The following is a 22,870-nucleotide window of genomic DNA, read 5'->3' on the forward strand; positions in this document are numbered from 1 at the left end:
TCTTGAACTTGGTTGATTGTTTTCTCCACCTGTTTAAGACAAGAACTCTCGTTAACAAAGAAGGATACGATTTGGTCATAACAAGACAGAGGTAAAATTAATTAAGTGAGATTGTTATTATACTTCAGTGAGAGAGGAGACGATTTGGTCCTTGGAAATGGAAACAGCAGCTTTGGCTTCATGAGGAGGAGAAGCAAAGAGAGATAACAGAGAGATTGAAGTTGATGTTGGAAGTGAAACAGAGATTTGTCTCACAGCTGTCTTCTTACAAAACGTAGAAGAAGAAGAAGGAAGAGTGAGTTTTGCAGATACTGAAGACTTCATTGCCATCTCCGCCATAGCCATGGTTTCTCTCCGCCACAAATTGTCAAATCAATGCGACAGCGAAAGAGACAAAGCAACTCTTAATACTTTTCTTCAATGTTGTCTGCAAACTGTTTCTTCAGCTGTACTCTTTTTTTTTCTAAAGATTATAAGTAAATTGAGATTTCTGGTTAAGATTGAACGAAGGGAGATTTGAAAGATGGTTTCTGATTGGTCAGACTTATCCTACGTGGCAATTTGTGGTGCTAAGCTTAGCCATTCGTTGCCGATCCAGAACCCAACCGAATCATTTGCTTTTGTATATGTAGTACAAGAATTTTATTGTTACGGTAATACCGAAGGTTGTACTACATAATAATAACAACAAAGATGATTACAATGAAACATTAGAAAACATACAAATAAAATTAGGAAAAATATGAGCGCAAGTTTTGTAAAGAAGTGTAGGGTTGTAAACAAAGGAACTGTATTTGTCTGTATTAAGCCGCCTCTTTGAACAATATGTTCCATCAATTTGGCTTAGGTTCTTTTCTTCTGGTTCCTGTGTTCCCATGACTGAAGGAAGATGACCAGATCACTAACTCCATAACATTTACAAATAATATATATAGTTCCCCCATATTGTATAGTATAGTACTAGTATACCACAACAAGACCTTAAAACAAACAAGCTAACATATTAGCAATAAATGATTCACCAATTAAACTACCAAATCCCATGTAAAGAAACTCAAAGCCGGGTTTCAACGATGCTGGTTCACGGGTATCACCAAAGTTCATGTTTTGTTACAGCATCATCATAATTAAACAATATATATAAGAACAACACTATTTCTCTGGAATCTGGAAAACAAGTCTTGATCTTGAAAAAGAACAAGATTCTCCTTTGCTTACCTAATATGAGAATGGAATCATGTTACCATTTGAAGTTTGCTCCAAGGAAATATTTAAACCCACGAGCTGAGGAATCCATTCACTTACAAGATTCCTCACCTTTTTTTTCTGTCCTGCCAAAAAAGGGAAAAGAGAACACATATATGACTAACAACTGAAAGTGTCTTTCTCAACAGATAGACGCTGACACTTGAAAGTTCTCATCGGGAGTGAATTTGATTCTTCTTGAACATCCACTTTCATTATTGCTTCAAAACAGATTCTAATAATGCAAAAATAAACAAGAAGCAGCATGGCTATCTGGACCTTTTAATCACTGAATATGAGCATTTAAATCCTGATTAAAAGGGTTATTACGCTATTTGGATATTGCGCAATGTACCAAAGTTTTGGAGTAGTTTGCAACGCTGGTTTTTGTGTGGATATCTTATCACTAGACAAGAATGAAACATGAACATAGACTTACATAGTAATGCAAAAGCAAGTGTTCTCTCGAGAAATGGGCAATGCTCAGGTAAAAATAGCGGTATCTAGAGCCGGAGAAGCAAGCAAAAGCCACATAATGCATCAAGAAAACCATAGATACAGAGCAAACCTCGAGAGAGAACTCATAACAACACACCAAAAAAAAGAAAAAAAACAGGAACAAAACCAGCGGTGAGAGGGAAAGAAACCGATCTACGGTATTAGCTAATCCGCAAACTCGAATTAATTGGCCTCCATGGCTCAACGAAATAAAAATAACATTATTAGGTGAGACTCAAACCTTAATACATGTTAAACCAAAAGTAAAAACTGCATCAGCATCATCATCATCAGATTGAGAATAATTTACTTGAGGGAAAAATTTTAAAAAACAAAACTGAAATTGTAACTGGAAATTATAATAAAAACAGAAGAAACACATGGTAAGATATTAAGATAAGTGTACAAGTCAAAGTATGAAGACATGATAGACTAGGAATGAAGTACACCTACAAAAGAAAAAGTTAAAAAAAAAAAAAAAACATTATGAATGATTTGTTACCCAAAACAAAAACAAAACAAACAGACTGATTTATATTTACTTGCTTTCATTACCAATTATATTTGGGACAAAAAAAAATAAGATTTAGAATCCAAAATCTTGTTTCTTCTAATGCTTTTTTTTTTTTCTGAGAGCGTTGAAGTAGATACTAGATTATCAAACAAATGATCAGGGTAGAGCAAGCGCTGGATGCAGAGGTTTATCGATCGATTCGTGCTTTCGATGTATAACTCTTTTNTTTTTTTTTTTTTTTTTTTTAACATCGAAATTAAACAAAAGAATTTCCCAGGAATTGATCGATGAACCGCTGCCTCCAGCGACTTCACTCTTCAATCATTCCTAAAGAAACGAAAAAATAATATTGACAGATCTGAGAGAATCGATAGGGTGATGAACACAAATCATTGATCTCAAGGAAATATAAAAAATATACAACAGAGGTAGTAGATGCAGAGCTATTATTATATTATATATAGAAAGAGAGAGAGAGAGAGAGAGAGAGGCGTGGTTGGTTTACAAATTACAAAACATATATATATATGTATTGTACATGCATGTGAGAATATAATTTGAGAAGGAACAATATAAAAGTTTTTAGAAAAGAGAAAGAATCTTTGATGACTCACCGTTTTGCCGTACAAATTTATCATCCTCGTCTTTTGTCCTTTTGGTCTATTTTTTTTTTTTACTTTTATCAAAGTCTATGATTGATAGACTAATGAAATGAAATGATTCTCACAATTTATTACTAGTTTTCTGTTTTCTCTAATTTTTTTAGTCTTCCTCTTTTTACTACTGTTTTATATCATTATCTTTCCATTTTGTAGATATGTTCATTTCTTCTGTTTTCTAACTTTGAAAATACAATAACAAAAACTGATTTATCTATTTCGGAGTGAGATGTGCCAACTTATTTAATACTAGCAAGTAGCAAGAGTAGGTTTTCTCGGTCTAAATGGAAAAAGTATATTAGATGAGCAGAACAAGCGATTTAGACGTATCAAACAGAACAATAACAAATTAAACAGATATGATATTATAATATTTGAACTGATCTCTCATCTAATAGGATGATGAATGGTAATAAAAGAAAAATCGTTTCTTCTAGCTTTGCGTCTCAAACGTCCATTAACCGTGTTCCATTCAAATCTTTTATCTCTTTCAACAATTTGATCTAACCGTTATGGAAACAAGAATTTAGCAAAGCACTATAAACAAATACAGAGGATAAACTTTCTTAGCATAACACACTCAGAGCCGAAACTCCTCAACAACAAAGCCAATACATTTATCCTAAACCATTACACCACCCATGATTTCTCATTATATAAAACACAAATAAAAGCAAAAAAAAACAAAAAAAAAAAACAAAAAAAGCGAAAGAGGTGCCTTTCTCTCATAATAGAAATCAAGGTTCAATCTATTTGAGAGGTATTATGGCTTCATATAACTGGAGTTTCGTTAACTGCAAGGTGGACTCGTGTTGTCCTTACCTTTAGTAGCTTTGTTCACATTGGTGAGGGAATAAGTTTTTGGTAAGTTCCTTTTTCTTTTGAGCTTATTTAAGTATTGGTAAATAGTTTCCCTGTAACTTAGGAATTCGTTTTTCTTATTTGGGATTTTGCTTCTTTCTTTGGGTTTAGAGTCTTTCGAATATTTAGTGTTTCTGCCCATAATATATATATATATACTAGAAGTAAACTCGCGCATCAATTTTATAATAATTTTAATATATATTAGATTTATTAAAATATTTAAAATTTAATATTTTGTGTTTCGATAAATTATTTTATGTTTGTTATTTATTTTGTTTTTAAATAAGTATTCTCAGTCACGTAAAATAAATGACTATTGATTAGTTAAGTATTAAACTGAAATTTTTTGTTAATATGAAAGGTTACTTTAAAATATTTAGTTTGTATCTCATATAATATATATAACTCTTCATGTTTTGATACACAATCAAGACATACAAACATTTTTTACGTTGGGAAAAGAACATTGATTACATATAAAATAAAATGCGGATGAGCATGGACATTATGTGTTAGTTTGTCCGTTTTTAACATAATTTATAAAACATCAATATCTTCTAAAACCAGACACCTCCAAGAAGGACGAGACAGTAACTTGAATTTCTCGAATAACCTCTTCTTGAGCCGAAACTCATGCTCTTCCTTCATTCTCTGTGTAATTAATTTCTTTAATTTGATAACTAAAGGTAGCATAAATAATAGTGATATTTATATATTACCCACATGCTTAAAAGTTTTATTATTATAATTTGAATCTTTTAGCAATAAAATATTTTAATCTTAATGAATTATACAAATGACTTCAAATGCATTTGTGTTCTAGAAGTAGAATTCTTTCTGTTTCTTGATTAATTGCATTTGGAAAAGAAAGTTCTCTGTTAGATATTTCTATATTTTTATCACGTACTTTATATCTATTAAACATACTAAATCTAAATGCAAACTGAATTTAGTTTAGAATTGAATAAAAAATGTTATTAACATATATTGATATATTATTATATCAAATAAAAATTGTTTTTTGTGTTATACTTTTCTGTTTAAATATATATATATATATATATGTTGTATTATACTCAAAATGACCAACGAAAAAGAGTAAAAACATATCATCGTATTATCGAGTTACTTTTTTAGTGTTAACTGCATAACCTAAGAGAACATAAAATAATTGTTCACCAAATAATCTGTTTTTTTCTTCCTCTATGTTTTTATTTTTTAAATCATGTGATGGATGGAAGAAGAGATAACTCAAATCTTCCTACTTCTCCAAGACATTGTTTTTTCTCTCTTTTCCTCCCTCTCTCTCTCTAGAATGCAATTGGGATTAGCTTAGGATGATCTTTGGATCTTTCGATTTGATAAACACGTGGAAGAGGTGAGTCTTGTTAAATGCTATTAATTAAACTTGCACACATGGTCAAGTCTCATTGCCTTGCTCTTCTTGCGGGTAAGCACTATCATCACATCATCAACAATCGATCATGGCTAGGAAAAATAATAGAACATATGAGAAAAGAAAATAAGTGCATACATAGTATAACCCAAACAATAGTGTTGTGAAAGAAATTAGATTCTAATTATATTTTAAGAAAATAATTAAGAATAAATTGTGCAAGAAAAAAAAACTAAATTTGGAAGAATCACATGGCTTTGGAAACCCATATCATGAGACATATATCACCTAGACATCCAAATCTCCCTCGACCCTAAACCCTAAACCATCACAAAACCTTTCTCTCATCAGAAGTCATAACCTATAAATAAAATAAAGGACTATGGAAATGGTTATCGGAAAGAAAATGAATAAATACATACAAACATAGTTGTAACGTTAAGGAACACATTTAATTAAAGTAATAGTATTCAAAACAGTTAGTATATGTTTAAACTTATTTTCCTGGGTAATACATACAAACACACTTTTATAAAATATAGAATGGGTAATAATAAGTAGCAGGAATATTGTGACTAAGATATAAAATCTATTAGGGTTTATGAATTATGGTCTAAAACTAAAAATTTTATATTAAAAATTTATCAAATGGATAAAGAAAAACAAATTACAATATTGATATACAAAATAGGCATTCAAAACAATATTTACAAGTGAGAATGTCTTATGTGCCTAAGACCTCTAACTCTTTCTAATGAATAACCACATTGCACATGTTAACTTCTGTAAATGCTCCAAAATTTCGACTCAGCTTATTTATTTCAAAACCTACAAATGTCACATAAAGGGAAAAATTAAATATTACAAAATTTAGAAAATTATGTGAGAGGTAGAATATGATGTTTGATGAAGACTTTATCTAGCTATTTATAGATAAATTTGTAGTAGTATGAGAGGTTTTTTAGTTTTTTTTGGGTCAAACATCATGGGAGTTATGGTTACATTTCAAAGAATAAATATACCATAGGTTTTGTTTGTGGGGTTTTTTTTTTTGTAAAACACAAAATGTATTGCAATTAATACATTGAAGTGTATTTATATGATGAAAGATTTGTTTTTAAATATTTTTCAAACATCATGGGAGTTACATTTTAAAGAATTAATATGCAATCAATTGTGTTAATGATTACTATTAAAAAAATATCAGATTGTTTTATATCTTGAAACTATTTTAGATAAATTGATTTGATCTTTTGGCGCAAAAACTGTGAAACAAATATTATAATTTTTTTTGTCAACAATAATTATTATAACATTATAATATTTTTCTAGCTTGAAATTAGTAAAGAATTTAATAACCATCACATTATATTTTTCCAAAATTATGATATTAATATTTAAATCTTTAATTATCGGAAATTTATTTTGACCAAAATTATAATATTAATATTTAATTATTTCTTATTTGCAAAATTATAATGTTATGTTAATTATAGAAAATATTGATATATGTATAAACTAAAAGGAAATTGCATAAATGTCAATATATATTTTAGTACAAAATTATCATTTAAATTTAGTGAATATGAAAACTAATGTATGTATTTTTGAAACAAATAAATTAAAAGAATTTAATAATTGAGAAGGGATGACATGTGTCAAAAATATACGCTGCCAAATATTAATATTTAATTATTTCTTATTTGCAAAATTATAATGTTATGGTAATTATACAAAATATTGATAAATGATAATTTTGCAAAATTATAATGTTATGTTAATTATAGAAAATATTGATATATGTATAAACTAAAAGGACATTGCACAAATGTTAATATATATTTCAGTACAAAACTATCATTTAAATTTAGTGAATATGAAAACTAATGTATGTATTTTTGAAAAAAGTAAATTAAAAGAATTTAATAATTGAGAAGTGAAGACATGTGTCGAAAATATACGCTGCCAAATGTCGTCATGTTATGCAAAGTTATGAGTAAAACCTTCTCATATTATATAAGATATATATATATATATATATCGATCATTTTATCGCATTATTATTAAGACGACAGATGATAAAAATGTAATAGATAAACAAAAATTTCAAATTTAAACTTTTAAATTTCAAAATCATTATCAAAAATAAGAATCATCGTTCAAAAAAAGAAAAGAACAAAAAAAAACATCATGATTACGCAGGACACGTCATTCTCAATGCAAAACAAGTACTTAGCTTGTTGACTCTTTTGTATAAATTGAAAATAATGTTTCATTGAAGACATATCGAAACTTAGCCAGAGATTGATTGACTATAGGTCAAGCTTGACATACCTTAGAGCCATTGATCTCACTTGTGTAACTCCTTAGTTTGGTGAGTCTTTTTGTACACAACCAGAATCAATGTTTAGTTAGTCTCACATACCACATCAATGAGTCTCTTAGCCTCTGAGGTTGTCCAAACAAAACATACCCCAACGCCCAAACAAATATAAATAAAACCAAAAAAAAGTACAAATGTATAACATTACTATCAAGAATAAAAAAAACCAGTAGATAATTTATATTATGATGATTGAAAAATGATCATCCAACATATATAATACTAGATTATGACTACGGCAGGGCAAATTTCTTTTTTGATTTTTTTAAATTAATATATTTTTTAATACTAATTTTGTTAATGTACTCTTTTTGTTAATTTTAGTGATTTAGTATATAATTCGTGGTATACTGTACAACGATTTTTGTTTAATACAATCTTAACTAAATCAGTTTGATTCGACATATTTTATATTGGTGTTGTTAAAATAGTAAAATAAAGATTTAATCCGTATTAAAGTATCATATTAATAATATTTTGTTTTTTAATATTATCAATTCAATCATGTAATGTCATATAACCCGTCATGTAATATAACTTGTTTGTGTTAATTTTGAAAATTCAATATGTTTAAATATTCATAATTTTAAACTTTTTATTAAGTTTAGATATATCATTTATAAATTATAAACTTCCTAAAATTCTAAAATTTACTATATACAATAAATTTATTATATATGTATGTTGAACACACACTTTTATATTAATTGAGTAATATATGTTTGTTTAAAAAAATTCAAGTCACAATATATACAGGAAAAAATACACATTTTATTAACTTTATGTATTATCTGATGATGATTCACTATATTTAAAATTTAAAATAATAAAAAAAAAGATGATAGGAGAATAATTTTTTTAATATGGAATAAATCTTATAAATATCTATATTAATTATAGAATATTGTATATATGGATATTTAAAATATTTTAATTTTTTTGGGTATAAGAATAGCAGAGAGAATTAACTAAACTTATTTGGATATGAATATAAATATTAAATAGCATTAAATGTAAAAACTTTCTAAAAAATATTTTTGAGTAAAAACTACTGCAAAAATACTATTATAGATTACTAAGAAAAAGAAAAAAAAAATCAGTTGGCTTTTGTAAGGCAAAGGCGGAGTTCCACTTTTCTTCTAGAAATATTTTTAGGAAACTGTTATAAATTCTTTAACTTGTACTCCAAAACTAAAACTAATCCAATAATGAATAAACATTACAAAATTAAAATTAATCAAAAATGTGCCTTTCCAGTAAACCCCTTTACCCCAATAAACCCTAACTCCTCCCTTAGCGGCTTTCCATCTTCTTCTTCTTCTTCTTCCTCTTCCTCCTCCTCCACCTTCTCCTTCACTCTGTAAAATCAATCAAATGTTTGGTGTTTCAATGAGAACATTAATCTCACCATCTCTTTCTCCCTTCTCTCTTCATCTTCATCATCATCTCCCTAAACCTTCTCTCTTCTCCACCGTCCTTCGCTTCTCCTCCTCAATCAACAACAACACTAAATCCCCCAAAAATTCACCTCGTTCCGCAATTTCCACCGTAAAATCACAGAATACGGCATCATCATCATCACCACTCTCCTTCTCACCTCCCGGAGAAATCCACGTCGTTGTCGGTCCGATGTTCTCCGGAAAAACATCAACGCTTCTCCGCCGTATCCTCGCCGAGAAACTAACCGGCAAAAAAATCGCGGTCATCAAATCAAACAAAGACACGAGGTACTGCACTGAATCGATAGTGACTCACGACGGCGAGAAGTTCCCGTGCTGGTCACTCCCAGATCTATCGAGTTTCAAGGAGAGATTCGGAACCGAAGAGTACGAGAATCGGTTAGACGTGATCGGGATCGACGAAGCTCAGTTCTTCGGAGATCTCTACGAGTTTTGCCGTGAAGCTGCTGATAAAGAAGGTAAAACCGTAATCGTCGCTGGATTGGATGGTGATTTCATGAGGAGGAGGTTTGGTTCAGTGCTCGATTTGATTCCGATTGCGAATTCCGTCACGAAGCTGACGTCGAGGTGTGAGGTTTGTGGGAAGAAAGCTTCGTTTACGATGAGGAAGACGGAGGAGAGAGTTACGGAGCTTATCGGTGGAGCTGAAGTGTATATGCCTGTGTGTAGGAATCATTACGTTTGCGGTCAAAGCGTTTTGGAAACCGCTCGTGCCGTTTTGGATTCGTCTTCTACCAAAACGCCTGATGTTGTTGTAGCGAGTTCGCTTTAGTAATGTGTTTGTCGTTGCCGATTTTGAGAGTTTGTAGGATTTGATTAGATAGATAATTTGGTTTATTTAGCTTTGAGATTTGAAGTTTAAGCTTAAATTATGTATTAATTAATCAATGATTTTAACATTGTTCTAGTAGAAAAGTACAGTTAAGATATGTATATATTTTTGTGTCGTTCTACACTAGTAATTGGAGTTTGATCAATGATCAACACAACAAGTCGTAAGCAAATTCTTTTAACCAATATATAAATAAAGCAAATGACAATACAATTTTTTTCTCTATCTCATACCATATCATTTGCTATCAAACCTGACCATCTCGAGACAGTGCAGAGAATATTCATTGCATACCTCTACGCTGTTTCAATGTTCATACGATATCTATGCAAAAAGGCTCTGTTTCTCCCGCGTTTAGTCAGTGTCAACAGCTGTGATTAGGTTTTTTAGTCTCGTCGCCTTCTCTTCTCCCGCTTTGACTCTTTCCGATCTTCGTCTGAGCTATACACAAGCTTTGAAGAAGATGACTTCTTGCTCCTGTGATGCTTTGAGTGCTTCTTGTGGCTACTTCTCTTCTCTCTAGAAGATTCTCGTCGCTTCCTTCTTGATCTTGAACCTTGCTTATCCCTGCTGTGGTAGTCGCTGGATGAATCGCTCTCTGAATCATTGTTTCTATATCTATCCTTCTTACTAGATCGTTTTTTACTCCGCTCATCTCCTGAGGATTCACTCGATGATAGATCGTTGCCGCCACTCCGTTTTCTTGGCGATTTCTCTTTCTGTTTTCTACTCTTTTCTTCTTCAGACCCGAGAGTGAGGCTGCTCGTCTTCTCCTCCACTTTCTGTTTAAATCCAGCTCTATCTGGTCTTTTGTCTGAAGAACCTTCGGGTTTGCTTCTGGACTTGCTCTCTTCTTCCATCGGCTTGGTTCCTTCCTGGTATGGGACATCAGATGGTACTTCGAACCCTAGTTCTTTCCCTAGAGACTCTAGAAAATCACCAGCTATAAGCCGGTTTAATGTGCTTGCCGCCGCTTCATTCTTCTTTTCTTGACCCTCTTGTATCTTTCCGTTCATTACGTGATCTTCATCATCTTCAGAATCATCAGAGAAGATGGCCTACAAGTGAACATAGATATTAATAGATCGAAACTACCAAATTGAGTTAGCATACACTTTCTCAGACAAACCCGCATTACCTTGTAAAGATCAACAGGTCTCTCCACATTCTCCACTTCTACCTCAACTTCAGGCTCGTCTATTGATGTCTCTTTCTTATGTTCTTGCGACTCAGATACTTGATGTGCAGATGCAGCTTTCACTGTATCCGGCAAGAATATGAGAGAATCCATTTTGTTTCTAGCTCGCGGAGCAGGAGGCAGCTGTAAAAATTTAAGGGAATTTATTGATCAATCAAGTACTAAATTTTACACATAAGCAAGAACATGGCTCTAAAAATTATATAATCTATAGCCAACCAAAAGAGATGTGCAGAGCAAGCCATTTTTTCAATGAATGCAAGCTTTAAATGGCATTCCCTGAAGGAGGAACAAGAAACCACTTGTTTACCTTTCCCATGAAAGGATCAGGGAGATCAAATCGTTTGCACAAAAGAGGTGAAGGACGCCATTGGAACTCTTCCCTTTTAGGGTATGTCGTACTGGATTTCATGTCTACAACTCCAGTGTCTTTAATTTGCTGTAAACAAAAGTTTTATGTATAAGGATAGAACCTCCAATGAGCTGAATAACTGCAATGGAGATTATGTAGACATACCTCTGTCCCACCAGAAGTAAACTGCAGGCCGCCTGCAAGGAAGTCGAGAGGCCGTTCAGTAGCCCGTCTAACCTCCTTATAAGCTTTCCCTTTCTCGATTGCCTCAGCTGCAGCCTCAAAGTCCAGCCTCTCTTGAGCACGAGCTGATTCAGACATGCTGTTAACTCTGTTGAAGTCTGTTGAACGTAACCCTCCTTTGTATTTCTCCTTGAGAAACTGCTCAAATCTCTCTTGTTTAGCCGGATCATCTTTGAAAGGCTTAACAGCATCTGCTGCCTCTTGCTATTTCAAGGAAAGAAAGATGAGTCTAGAATGTTAGTGCAAGGAAAACAAAGGCATATCCTTCCCTTAAAACTCATCTACCAAGCGTAATCAAACTATCTTCTTATAAGGTGTGAAGTTGTTTACTTACAGTTGAAGCTGATTTGGTAAATGTATCAGAGAGATTGGTCGGGAACTGGAAGGAGCCCCCAGAAGAAGCAGAAGTATCGGTTTCTTTCAAACTTCTCTGCAATGGCTTTTCCCCTAATAAGCTGCCACGTTCTTCTGCAGTCATTTTCTGTACACTTGAAGACGGCTTAACATCTAATGTCAGCTTACTTTGATCACTGCGCTTTTGCTGCTCCTCCCACAGCCTTCTAGCGTAGTACTCATGACCATTACCTCCCCGGAGAAAATCAAACAGCTGATTTGATTGGTTCTTCTCTCTAGAAAGATCCTCATATAGTTTCCCACAACGGGAAACAAAAGTTGCAAAGCCCTCGATCAAAAGTTTCAGATTATTATCTGCAGGGGGAGGAACATCTGGAGGAGCAGAAAGAGTTGGCTTAGATTCAGCCTCAAGAGGACCAGCAAATTTATGCCGGGCCACAAAATCCTTCGGGATTGTTGGAGGATTAAACCTGGTATAATATAAAACACACAATGATATGATTCAGACTCTGTACATATGAAAGTAAGTAGCCATAATCAGTAATGTCTGAGAGCAAGAGTTCCATTGGACATGCAATTGTGTGATGACATTAATTTAACGACGTCCTCATGATTGTGAATCATTGAAATATTAGTTTGAATTACCTCTCCATACTGTAGTCAGAATTCTTAGCAGCTCCAAAACCTGGCAGAACGTCATGCTCTTTGGAGGTTAACCTCAGTCTATTGTCATTGCTCGGTTTTGCTGGCTGTTCATCTTCTATGACATAAGTCTGATCAAAATCGTAACCTGAAATAAAAGGAAACATCTAGGTGTTGCAGCATATTCTGAGAAACAAGTGGTTAAATCCAAAAACACTTCAAATTGTCAAGCAAGTTTTTGCACCTATTACGAATATTATTCTTTTCCAAAACAATATTACTTTTACAACATACAGGAGCTAGAATTTAAATACGGTGAACAATGGTTTGTCACCTCTAGAAATTAAAAAAGTGCAACATCAACAGACACTTATGCATATATGAACAAAGAAAAACCAAGAGTGGGGAAGTAGCTCTTCTGTGCTTACCACCATAGACATCTTCATCCTCAACATCAAGTTCCTCAAGTGCCCCAATGCCAAAACCCGGAGCAGTCTTTCCTGCTGATTGTTCAACTCATATTAGTAACTAACACAACCCATGAGTAGTTTTCACGCAACAACAATGCCAAGTAAAAGCTGGCACAGAGATACGCAGTGGATGCACGTAAGTATCTTTAAGCAAAGAAGAGCAAATTAATAAGAAAGAAAAATAATGGCGAGACAAAATCTTACATTTGGGTCCAAACAGACTTTCCTTCATTGACAAAGGCTTTCTGAAGCCAGCCTCCTTATTGGCAGACAAGCGAGATCTTTTCTTTTCTACGGATCAGAAAAATGAGAAGCAAGTCAATGACCAAGAATGTCCTGTCAACAAAAACATCATAAAAGACCAACTAGATACCTCTAAATTCAGGAGCATGCTTGAAAGGATCATATCCTAATCCATGCAGGTCCTGCTTTGGATTGAGAACATATACCTGCAACAGATAAAGGAGGAACAAAGGATATCATCACCATCAATGTAAGTGAGGATAATATCAGAAGACCCGCGGCAGAACATTATAAGCAGTGTTCACAGTCCTACGTATATTCTGCTACGAAATGTAGAAGCGAAGTTCAAGAAAAAAATGACTAATACATGTATGACACCAGTAGCAATTGCAATCAACAACCTAAAGCTCGTTTGCAAAGAAAAACTTGAAAGTTGACTCACAGGAATGCTTTCAGAAATTTTAATATCTTCACTAAATTGCGGATCCAGAGAAGTTTCCACTTCAGTCTCCGAAACCATTGAGTCGGATGTTTCCTTCGTATTCTCATCAGTAGAGAAGGCTAAAAATGCTTTCCTAGCTTCTCTACGAGCATCTGCACCGACAAGGGTATAAAAAAGAGAGCCACAAAATAAATAGCTTGCTATGAATTTCCAAAATAAAAAGGTACTGACGGTTTTTATTGATGCACAAAAGAAGATTATAGATTAGTGGCTTAGTGCATTCTAAAAAAGTTCAAACCTGAACTAGCACGCACATCCTTTATTGAATGACCACGCCGCCATCCCATTTTTAGTAAAAGTTTGACCCCTGAACAATATAAAGAAGCATATACATGAGATCAGGTTTTCTCCTCTTGATGCATTTAAAAAATAGAGAGAACGAAAGAAAAAGGAACTTTTGCCAAATATTAAAGAGGCTTTTAGAAACTAACCAATTGACTCTGAAACTGGAGCAATAAGTTCGTCAGGCACTGGGCCAGGAATGGCTGATGGCCTGTGATACAAAAAAAAAATGTTACAAATGATAGCAACATCATAGCCAAGTCGAATGAGAGAGAAAAGGAATCTTAATATAGAAAACAGACTATCACACAATTTCTAAACATTACTAATGCCAAAGCAAAATTGAGAACAACTGAAATTACAGAATAAAACATAGCTCCTAACAAGCTTCCAAATGAATATAAAGCATATTAGAAAGATTGATAAGAAAGAATGGGATATCCGTCCACAGTTAAATTCTCGCAAAGCTACAACCATGCATGAGAAGTATTAAGAATTATGACACATAAGTACACAGAGACCTCTCATGCTGTTCTTTCTCAACTTGCTTGCGGGAATATTCGGCTGCCGTAAAACCAAATGTGTCAAACTGTGAGCTCGCGGACAGTGATTGTCCCTCCATATCCTGAAATGAAAAAGCATTTAGAATGGCTTAACAAGTTAACATCATTCCATATAGTGCACATCTTCCAAAGAGCAAAACAAAAGTTTCCAAATCCACTTTCCATTTGACCATTGATAAATGTAACAGAAGAATTAGCTTAACGGATCATACCGCCTTTTCATCTTCATCTAAAAAGTCTGAAATACTTTGCTTCCTTGCTCCAGCTCTGTTCTTCCTTGATGATGTAAATGACTGTGGAGCCCAGCCTGAAATTCAATTTAGATTGTAAACAGAAACGTACAGATAAAAATCAAGTAATGTGAACTTTACCGTCTTTTGACCCCACTGTATTGTAATACCCAGCAGAATATCCACCAGTAAATGCTCCATGGAACCTTCTCCGGCCTTCTTCATCAGTCACCTGAGTATGATAACTCGTGAGATGTTAGCAGCCTTCCACATAATATAACTATATACAGATAGACATTATTTTGAGTAAAGAACCATAGTGGAAAGCATCCGCACAAAAAACATTGACAGGAAATTGTAAGCAATACCATGCATCCATTAGTACGGAGACCAATTTTCAACACAGATTGCTTCAATTAGTTTGTAATTATAGACCAGGGATGATGCCAACTTTTATAAATGTTTATGCTAAAGAACCTACAAGGCAACCTCTATATGCACGTTATCAATCTAATAACTATCCATAGACACATGCATGAGCAAGAACAAACACAGCATACACATCAATTTAACATGATTCTGAGTGTTCGACCAGCTCAAGTAGAGAGACATTCACTTGGATTTCCTTAGATTCAAGCTTCTTAAGCTCCCTCCCACTACCAGTAACAGTATTAAAACCCTGAAACGGGTTGGCCTCAAAGTTCTCTGTCTAACTTCACTCTACCTTATATAACCTATTAAGCTCTCTACAGACTACAGTAAGTTAAAATTCACAAAACAGCACAAAAACAATAACTTCCAAGTTCATAACCAGCGCGAGTCTCTTGATGCTTGATTGACCTAATTCATCCGAAACTAGAAGATCAAAGAAAGAGACTCACCTCTTGCTTCCAAGCAGGGAGAGTTCTAAGATTGCCTGAAGCACCAGCGACTGCTTTCTTCTTCCGGCTCACGATTTCTTCCTCGCGCTCTATTGGGGTTCCATGAAATACGAAATCCTCTTCATCTGACGCCATTGTCTCCACCGAGAGAAGCAGCAATTCGAGCGAGATTTCTAAACGAGTACCGGAGAAGAAGCAGAATCAGAAAATCGAGAAATACTGAACAAAGAGATATATGGGCCTGGTTCGGGTCACTTTCCGGCCCATTTTGGTTTTAATTTAAAATAAAAAATAAAAAAATCCAATTTTCTATTAAGGAGTTGAAGTTACTCCCATCACGCGCCGAATCTAAGCAATTGTAAACGAGAGTGGGATTCACGCGCTTTTCGTGTTCCGTTTGCCCTAATCGACTCTGCTCAGAGAAGACGAAGGAGAGAGAAACTTCCTCCGATAAACCTTCCGTACAATCCGATCGACTCACCGGCGCCGGATCTCTCCACGACTCGGTTGAATCGTCCTCTCTCTGAATTGTATCTTGTCTTTTAACCGCGTTGACTCAGTTACGGTGAGTCGATTCATCTACATATCTATCCTCGCATGTGTATACCTTACCCTTTGATCTGATCTGATCTGATTACTTCTGTAGATCACACAATGGATCCAATGGATATAGTCGGCAAATCCAAGGAAGACGCTTCACTTCCAAAAGGTTAGCTTTTTTCCCGATCCATTGACCATGCCTATTCTGTAATTGGTTGTATCTGTACCTTTTAGATTTTTGCAATTATGTGTTCTCTACGTTTCTGATCTGGGTTTATTGCTCATCGATCATTGAAGTGTATATTGAATAGGATTTGTAACCATAGCTGAGGGTTATAGGATTCATGAGCAATCAATCAGAGACTTCATGTTCTTGTGATCTTGCTAAGGATACGTTTTGTTCTCTTATTATTTTATAGCTACGATGACTAAAATCATAAAGGAGATGTTACCACCAGATGTTCGTGTTGCTAGAGATGCTCAAGATCTTCTTATTGAATGTTGTGTAGGTAAGATCAGATCATATATATTTTCTTCTCATATGATATATTTCACTTGCTTCACTTAGTCTAGTTTTTGGGTTTTCTTACAGTGTGGTTTCTTAAACGTTTTTGCAGAGTTTATAAATCTTGTATCTTCAGAATCTAATGATGTTTGTAACAAAGAGGACAAACGGACGATTGCCCCCGAGCATGTTCTCAAGGCACTACAGGTTCTTGGTTTTGGAGAATACATTGAGGAAGTCTATGCTGCGTATGAGCAACATAAGTATGAAACCATGGTAATCATCCTCTACTTTTGTTCATCTACTTCTCTGTGCACCGAGAAGAAGAAGAAGAAATGACTATTGTTAAACTGTCTCCTATGTTTGCAACTCTATAGCAGGACACACAGAGAAGTGTGAAATGGAACAGTGGAGCTCAAATGACTGAGGAGGAAGCAGCGGCTGAGCAACAACGTATGTTTGCAGAAGCACGTGCAAGAATGAATGGAGGTGTTGCGGTTCCTCAGCCTGAGCATCCAGAAACCAACCAGAGAAGTCCACAAAGCTAATTGAAACCGTCCTTTGAATCGGTAGGCAAAAAAGAAAAAAAGAAAAAGCATCCTATTAACATTCCCTTGTAAGTTCAAATGCGTATGTCCTCTGTTTATATGCTCTTAGTATAAAATATGTTAGCGTTTCATGATCTTAAAAACACCCTTGTGATTCAGATGTAATTAGTAAGCATTCCTTGTTTTGTGTTACTTGTGTGTCTTGACTAAGTATGGTGGGTCATGTCTAACACCAAAGCATCCGATTCAATGGTTCTATAGACGGGAATTTGATCCGTAACCTAATGTTTGTACGTTGGATGGGTTTGGTAATGAGTGTAATTGTCTTTCTATAAAAGAAAATGCTGGATCATTGTTTAGTGTTGACATACGGAGACTTGAAGAGGTTCACTAATCATTTTCTACTCGGAAAGCTCTTTTTGCCAATAGCTCTGCACACCTATTGTTCATTAGTTTTTTTGGTGAAGAGCTGACTTATGTGATTGTAAAAGACATCAATTATAATGTCAAGTAACTCAGGTAGCTATTGTGAAATGATAATGTAATTACCAATTGGATTGTTGGATACAATTTTTATTATAGAAAAAAAAATATTAGTTCATCTGGTAAGTGGTAACAGTCATGTTATCTTTTGACAGTTGCGAATAACAAACGTATGTCAACACTAAAAATGTGTGATTTACACATATATATAACTGAAAAAAATTTACACAACAAAGACCAATTATTAACAAATAATATTTTAGTTTCCTACCAAAAATGAATATAAACTGATGAATCATGACATCATTAAAGGTAGGGGTGGTGAGGGAGAGTCGTTGAAGGGGTAAGGTACTCTGCTCAGTGCTCAGTTACTAGGAGGACCATCACCGGAGTGACGTGTAAGGTCGCAGGTTTCTGTTTACTCTGCACCCGACAACTCATAAGAGAATCCGAACAGACCCTATTACACATATCTCTCTATTTATGACGTCAGTAAACCCAAACTAGTATATATGGCTTCGTTTTTTTCTCTAAAATTATTATTATACATTCCTTTGTATTGTAGTAGTAGTTGGATGGTTTTATATTCTTTGACACAAGACAAAGCCTGTCGAATGTTGTATGCCCCCTCTCAATGGCCTGTCACACCAATCTTTATTTTGGGAATATTTCCTACTGAATCGAGACCGTAATATATAACATATTCACCATCAAATATCAATGAATAGTTGAATACGTTAAGCTTTCCAGTATAAGCCCATACAGTATAAAATTGAACCACAGAAGCTATTGATGAAAATCATGGGACAAAGGACTCAGACTTCTTATCACAAATAAAATCCTACAAAATGCTTTGATGTTATTTACTCAGCCAACATATGTATGAATTAAGTTTCGAATGGTGTTTTATTTTACAGAGAAAAAAAAATATTATTACAGGAAAAATAAGGACAAGACGTCATGCCGCTTGAGCCAAATTATTGTCCTGCGTTTTTTACCAGTACAAGTAAAAAACCTTATTTTACTGCCAACAAGTCAACAACTATGAAAAGAGTTATCAGAACTGTTTGTCTTTTATGTTCTCTATTGATTTTGAACACTTAGATTTTTTTTTTTCTGTGAATTTTTTATAGCCATTCATTGGAAATAATGTACGAAACTTTAATATGATTAGGGATGGTTAAATGTACATTAAGATTTGATATAAAGAAGAAAAAGATGTGATAAGTGGTACTATATATTTTAGGTGAAGACTCCACTTTTTACTGTGAAGTCAAAAAAAAAAAGGGTTGGGTCATACAAAACTGAGGGCTCTTTTGTATGTACTGTAATGTAGAAGAATAGAGAGAACCCCACATCGAAAATGAAACAACAAACACACTTTGTCTCCAGATTCCTTTCTTTTGTCTCATTTCTCGTGTTTCTCCCAAAGTATTCAACAAAAACACAATCCTCCCTCCCCCACTTATTCTCTTGTTAATATTAAGTATTAACTAAAATAAACAATATCCACATTTACACATTCAGCACCAAACTTTTCCTTAAAATAACCATTTATCTTTAACTCTTTATATATATATATTATATACGGGTTCACGTATATTAAATCCATATTAACATAAGGTTTTAAAATGGTGGTGTTGAGAGGAATGGAAGAGATAAAGATGAAAATGAAAGAGAACATTCTAATTTTATTTTTGAGAAAGTTTATTCCTCTCCTCTTTAGTTGATATAATCAGTTGAAATTTCATTTTACATTTTCTGTAACGAAAAGTGAACATAATCCATTTACGAAAGAACAAAAATCTTTAGAATATGCAACCATTTGAGTTTTTTTCTTTTCTTTGGACAAACCATTTGAGCTGCCTAAAATTAATAGTCCCCAAATCGAATCACTTGACACATTGAGCTAAAAAGCAAAAGCCAAATCTACATTTAATATGAAACTATTATACTATTTTCTCTCCTGCTTTAATTTTTTCTGAAATCCTCTCTTAAAACAAAGATGAAATTGGTGGGTCCTTTTACAGTCGATTCTCTGTCAATTCACAAATTGTATTATCTTCTCTCTCACACCAAAACACTCACAACGACAAGAGAGAGAGAGAGAGCAAAAAGAAAGTGAAGAGGGAAGAAGAGAGATAAAAGAGAGTTATAGTCACCAAATAGACCAAACCCTGAGGTTAAATTCACACCAACAACTTTGATCATTACCCTCCATTCTCTCTATCTATATCTCTCTCTTTCTTTTTCTCTCTAAAAAAGCTTTAGAGCTTCTTCTTCTTCTTCTCTTTCAATGGCGAAAGGAAACTCACATGACTTTACCTCCAAGAGACACAATAGTAGTTTCCACTGGACAAGAAAAGTCGGATCAGACGAAAACGACGACGTTTCTTCCACCCATAACCCTCTTCCTGATCACAACAACGCTAAACCCGTTTCCAAACACACTTCTTCCTCTTCTTCTTCCTCTTCCTCTTCCTCTAATGTAATCACTCAAAAACGAAAGCTTCAATCTTTCGCCGTGTCTCGTCTCCGTTCAGTCATAGCTACTTTAAGCAGAGCACGACCCGGTCACCACCACTCCGGACTCGGGTCACGGGTCGTCGGTACACTTTTCGGATCTCGTCGTGGACACGTGCATTTCTCTATCCAGAAAGATCCTAACTCTCCACCGGCGTTTCTCATCGAGCTCGCTACTCCGATTAGTGGGTTGGTTAAAGAGATGGCTTCGGGACTCGTCAGAATCGCTCTGGAGTGTGATAAAGGGAAAGAGGAAGACGAAGGAGAAGAAGAAAAAATCAAAACTTTACGTCACGGCGGAGGAGACAAGACGAAGACGGCGACGGCGACGGCGATTTCACGGCGGTTGGTTGAGGAGCCGATGTGGAGGACTTATTGTAACGGGAAAAAGTGTGGATTCGCGACGAGGAGAGAGTGTGGTGAGAAGGAGAAAAAGGTTTTGAAAGCGCTTGAGATGGTTTCTATGGGCGCCGGAGTTTTACCGGAGACGGAGGAGACAGGCGGCGACGGTGGAGGAGATGTGATGTATATGAGAGCGAAGTTTGAGAGAATCGTTGGATCGCGTGACTCCGAAGCTTTCTATATGATGAATCCTGATAGTAATGGAGCTCCTGAGCTTAGTATCTATCTACTCAGAATCTGATGAAGAAGACGAAGGAGATGACCAAAGCCTCGTCATCGAAAAGAATGTTTATGGTTTAAGTGAGATTTTCCGGTTGAATTACTTAATTAGTCGGTTAAGTGAGATTTTCTGGTTTAATTACTTAATTAGTCGGTTAAGTGGGTAAGTGAGTCGATGTCTAATACTTAAAAAATCGAAAACGACGTATCTCTATATTANGGGTCGTCGGTACACTTTTCGGATCTCGTCGTGGACACGTGCATTTCTCTATCCAGAAAGATCCTAACTCTCCACCGGCGTTTCTCATCGAGCTCGCTACTCCGATTAGTGGGTTGGTTAAAGAGATGGCTTCGGGACTCGTCAGAATCGCTCTGGAGTGTGATAAAGGGAAAGAGGAAGACGAAGGAGAAGAAGAAAAAATCAAAACTTTACGTCACGGCGGAGGAGACAAGACGAAGACGGCGACGGCGACGGCGATTTCACGGCGGTTGGTTGAGGAGCCGATGTGGAGGACTTATTGTAACGGGAAAAAGTGTGGATTCGCGACGAGGAGAGAGTGTGGTGAGAAGGAGAAAAAGGTTTTGAAAGCGCTTGAGATGGTTTCTATGGGCGCCGGAGTTTTACCGGAGACGGAGGAGACAGGCGGCGACGGTGGAGGAGATGTGATGTATATGAGAGCGAAGTTTGAGAGAATCGTTGGATCGCGTGACTCCGAAGCTTTCTATATGATGAATCCTGATAGTAATGGAGCTCCTGAGCTTAGTATCTATCTACTCAGAATCTGATGAAGAAGACGAAGGAGATGACCAAAGCCTCGTCATCGAAAAGAATGTTTATGGTTTAAGTGAGATTTTCCGGTTGAATTACTTAATTAGTCGGTTAAGTGAGATTTTCTGGTTTAATTACTTAATTAGTCGGTTAAGTGGGTAAGTGAGTCGATGTCTAATACTTAAAAAATCGAAAACGACGTATCTCTATATTATTATTGCAAATTCGGATTAGATGTGAATGTGATCGATTTGATCGATTGAATCGATCTCATGGTTATTAGATCAGGGGTTTTAATTTTTGGGGGAGGGGTTTAGAATTTGGTATATGGGATATGGAGAGGACGACTACTTGTAAATGTATAAATTTCGTTTTTTTAATTAAAATCTGTAATCTTTTCTTGTTGTTTTCTAAATCAAATGTCATAATTGGGGCACCGAGCCTTGTTAGAATCGTAATGATTAAAGTCTTGATTTTGTTCCCATTCCATTAGTGTATTTTTTGTCGCTAAATTATGATTTAAAGTGTTAAAATCATCATTGAGTTTCTTTGATCCAAGAAATAATTTAGAACTGAATAAGTAAGTGTATGGACCATTTGGACCATACGTTATAATGAGTAACGCGTAATATTATAACGACGGACTAATCTTTGTCTCTAGATTTTTCCATGTGGATCAATCTATTAAATTTTCAAAATTAAACCTAACTAGGTTTTAACCCGCTGTACACCACTAATTAAATTATAAATTAATATATTTTAAAAAATACTTCTAATTTACTTAGATTTTAAATTTCTATTTAATTGAATTTTATCTAGTTAATTTATAATTTTGTTTAGAATATTTTTTCTTCTTCTTACGTTTTATACAGTTTATAACATAATTACATTAAATTTGTTATTAGATAGAATATAAATTTTTAAAACACTTAGTTTTGTTTTCTATAATTAAACAGAAGTATATGTCTATATGGTATGTTAGTCTATATTTTTATGTGTATACGATTTTTTTTTGGAATATTAAGAATGTGTTGTAGTATGTGTAATATTTTGTAGTTCATATACTAAAT

At 34.5% G+C, this 22,870-nt stretch overlaps 5 protein-coding genes and 1 long non-coding RNA gene across 7 annotated transcripts; 4 read left to right on the forward strand and 2 right to left on the reverse strand.

The window, feature by feature from the left end:
- LOC104736322 lies at positions 1-2,724 on the reverse strand. The gene is made up of 3 exons (XR_002034755.1): positions 1,219-2,724; positions 124-879; positions 1-29 (listed from the first exon to the last, which is right to left on the reverse strand). It is a non-coding gene; the product is annotated as an uncharacterized LOC104736322 (long non-coding RNA).
- Positions 8,761-9,921, forward strand: LOC104736323 (thymidine kinase b-like). Its single transcript, XM_010456284.2, has one exon. It carries the CDS (start codon positions 8,934-8,936, stop codon positions 9,789-9,791), a length of 858 nt encoding a protein of 285 aa, XP_010454586.1. The 5' UTR covers positions 8,761-8,933; the 3' UTR covers positions 9,792-9,921.
- Positions 10,016-16,009, reverse strand: LOC104736324 (G patch domain-containing protein TGH-like). Its single transcript, XM_010456286.2, has 16 exons — positions 15,812-16,009; positions 15,072-15,162; positions 14,913-15,007; positions 14,659-14,762; positions 14,287-14,348; positions 14,094-14,162; positions 13,796-13,947; positions 13,484-13,559; positions 13,315-13,401; positions 13,069-13,143; positions 12,644-12,788; positions 11,979-12,468; positions 11,567-11,848; positions 11,360-11,488; positions 10,990-11,172; positions 10,016-10,909 (listed from the first exon to the last, which is right to left on the reverse strand). Exons 1-16 carry the CDS (start codon positions 15,944-15,946, stop codon positions 10,238-10,240), a joined length of 2,847 nt encoding a protein of 948 aa, XP_010454588.1. The 5' UTR covers positions 15,947-16,009; the 3' UTR covers positions 10,016-10,237.
- On the forward strand, positions 16,138-17,770 carry LOC104736325 (protein Dr1 homolog). 2 transcript variants are annotated; one of them, XM_010456288.2, is made up of 5 exons: positions 16,138-16,376; positions 16,458-16,520; positions 16,771-16,860; positions 16,969-17,132; positions 17,237-17,770. In XM_010456288.2, the coding sequence occupies exons 2-5, from the start codon at positions 16,466-16,468 to the stop codon at positions 17,402-17,404; spliced, it is 477 nt and encodes a 158-aa protein (XP_010454590.1). In that variant the 5' UTR covers positions 16,138-16,376; positions 16,458-16,465; the 3' UTR covers positions 17,405-17,770. The 2 variants fall into 2 exon arrangements, with proteins under 2 accessions (XP_010454590.1, XP_010454589.1); XM_010456287.2 differs by having other exon boundaries at positions 16,141-16,376; positions 17,234-17,770.
- LOC104736326 (protein MIZU-KUSSEI 1-like) lies at positions 19,922-21,240 on the forward strand. The gene has a single exon (XM_010456289.2). The coding sequence runs from the start codon at positions 20,184-20,186 to the stop codon at positions 21,051-21,053; it is 870 nt and encodes a 289-aa protein (XP_010454591.1). The 5' UTR covers positions 19,922-20,183; the 3' UTR covers positions 21,054-21,240.
- Positions 21,248-22,258, forward strand: LOC104738123 (protein MIZU-KUSSEI 1-like; the record flags this gene model as incomplete). Its single annotated transcript, XM_010458351.1, has 1 exon — positions 21,248-22,258. A coding segment is annotated over one exon (570 nt), but the record flags the coding sequence as incomplete, so codon positions are not given.

This window comes from Camelina sativa, chromosome 13 (genome assembly GCF_000633955.1).
Source record: "Camelina sativa cultivar DH55 chromosome 13, Cs, whole genome shotgun sequence".
Lineage (NCBI taxonomy): Eukaryota > Viridiplantae > Streptophyta > Magnoliopsida > Brassicales > Brassicaceae > Camelina > Camelina sativa.

What these genes read in the sequence shown, in the direction of transcription:
- LOC104736323 (XM_010456284.2), top strand. Translation starts at nt 8,934, where the DNA reads ATGTTTGGTGTTTCAATGAGAACATTAATCTCACCATCTCTTTCTCCC.
- LOC104736324 (XM_010456286.2), bottom strand. Translation starts at nt 15,946, where the DNA reads ATGGCGTCAGATGAAGAGGATTTCGTATTTCATGGAACCCCAATAGAG. An exon ending in TAGATGAAGATGAAAAGGCG is followed by an intron (nt 14,763 to 14,912) that starts GTATGATCCGTT and finishes TTTTCATTTCAG; the next exon opens with GATATGGAGGGACAATCACT. An exon ending in TTACTTCTGGTGGGACAGAG is followed by an intron (nt 11,489 to 11,566) that starts GTATGTCTACAT and finishes TTTTGTTTACAG; the next exon opens with CAAATTAAAGACACTGGAGT.
- LOC104736326 (XM_010456289.2), top strand. Translation starts at nt 20,184, where the DNA reads ATGGCGAAAGGAAACTCACATGACTTTACCTCCAAGAGACACAATAGT.
- LOC104736325 (XM_010456287.2), top strand. Translation starts at nt 16,466, where the DNA reads ATGGATCCAATGGATATAGTCGGCAAATCCAAGGAAGACGCTTCACTT. An exon ending in AGACGCTTCACTTCCAAAAG is followed by an intron (nt 16,521 to 16,770) that starts GTTAGCTTTTTT and finishes ATTATTTTATAG; the next exon opens with CTACGATGACTAAAATCATA. An exon ending in AACATAAGTATGAAACCATG is followed by an intron (nt 17,133 to 17,233) that starts GTAATCATCCTC and finishes GCAACTCTATAG; the next exon opens with CAGGACACACAGAGAAGTGT.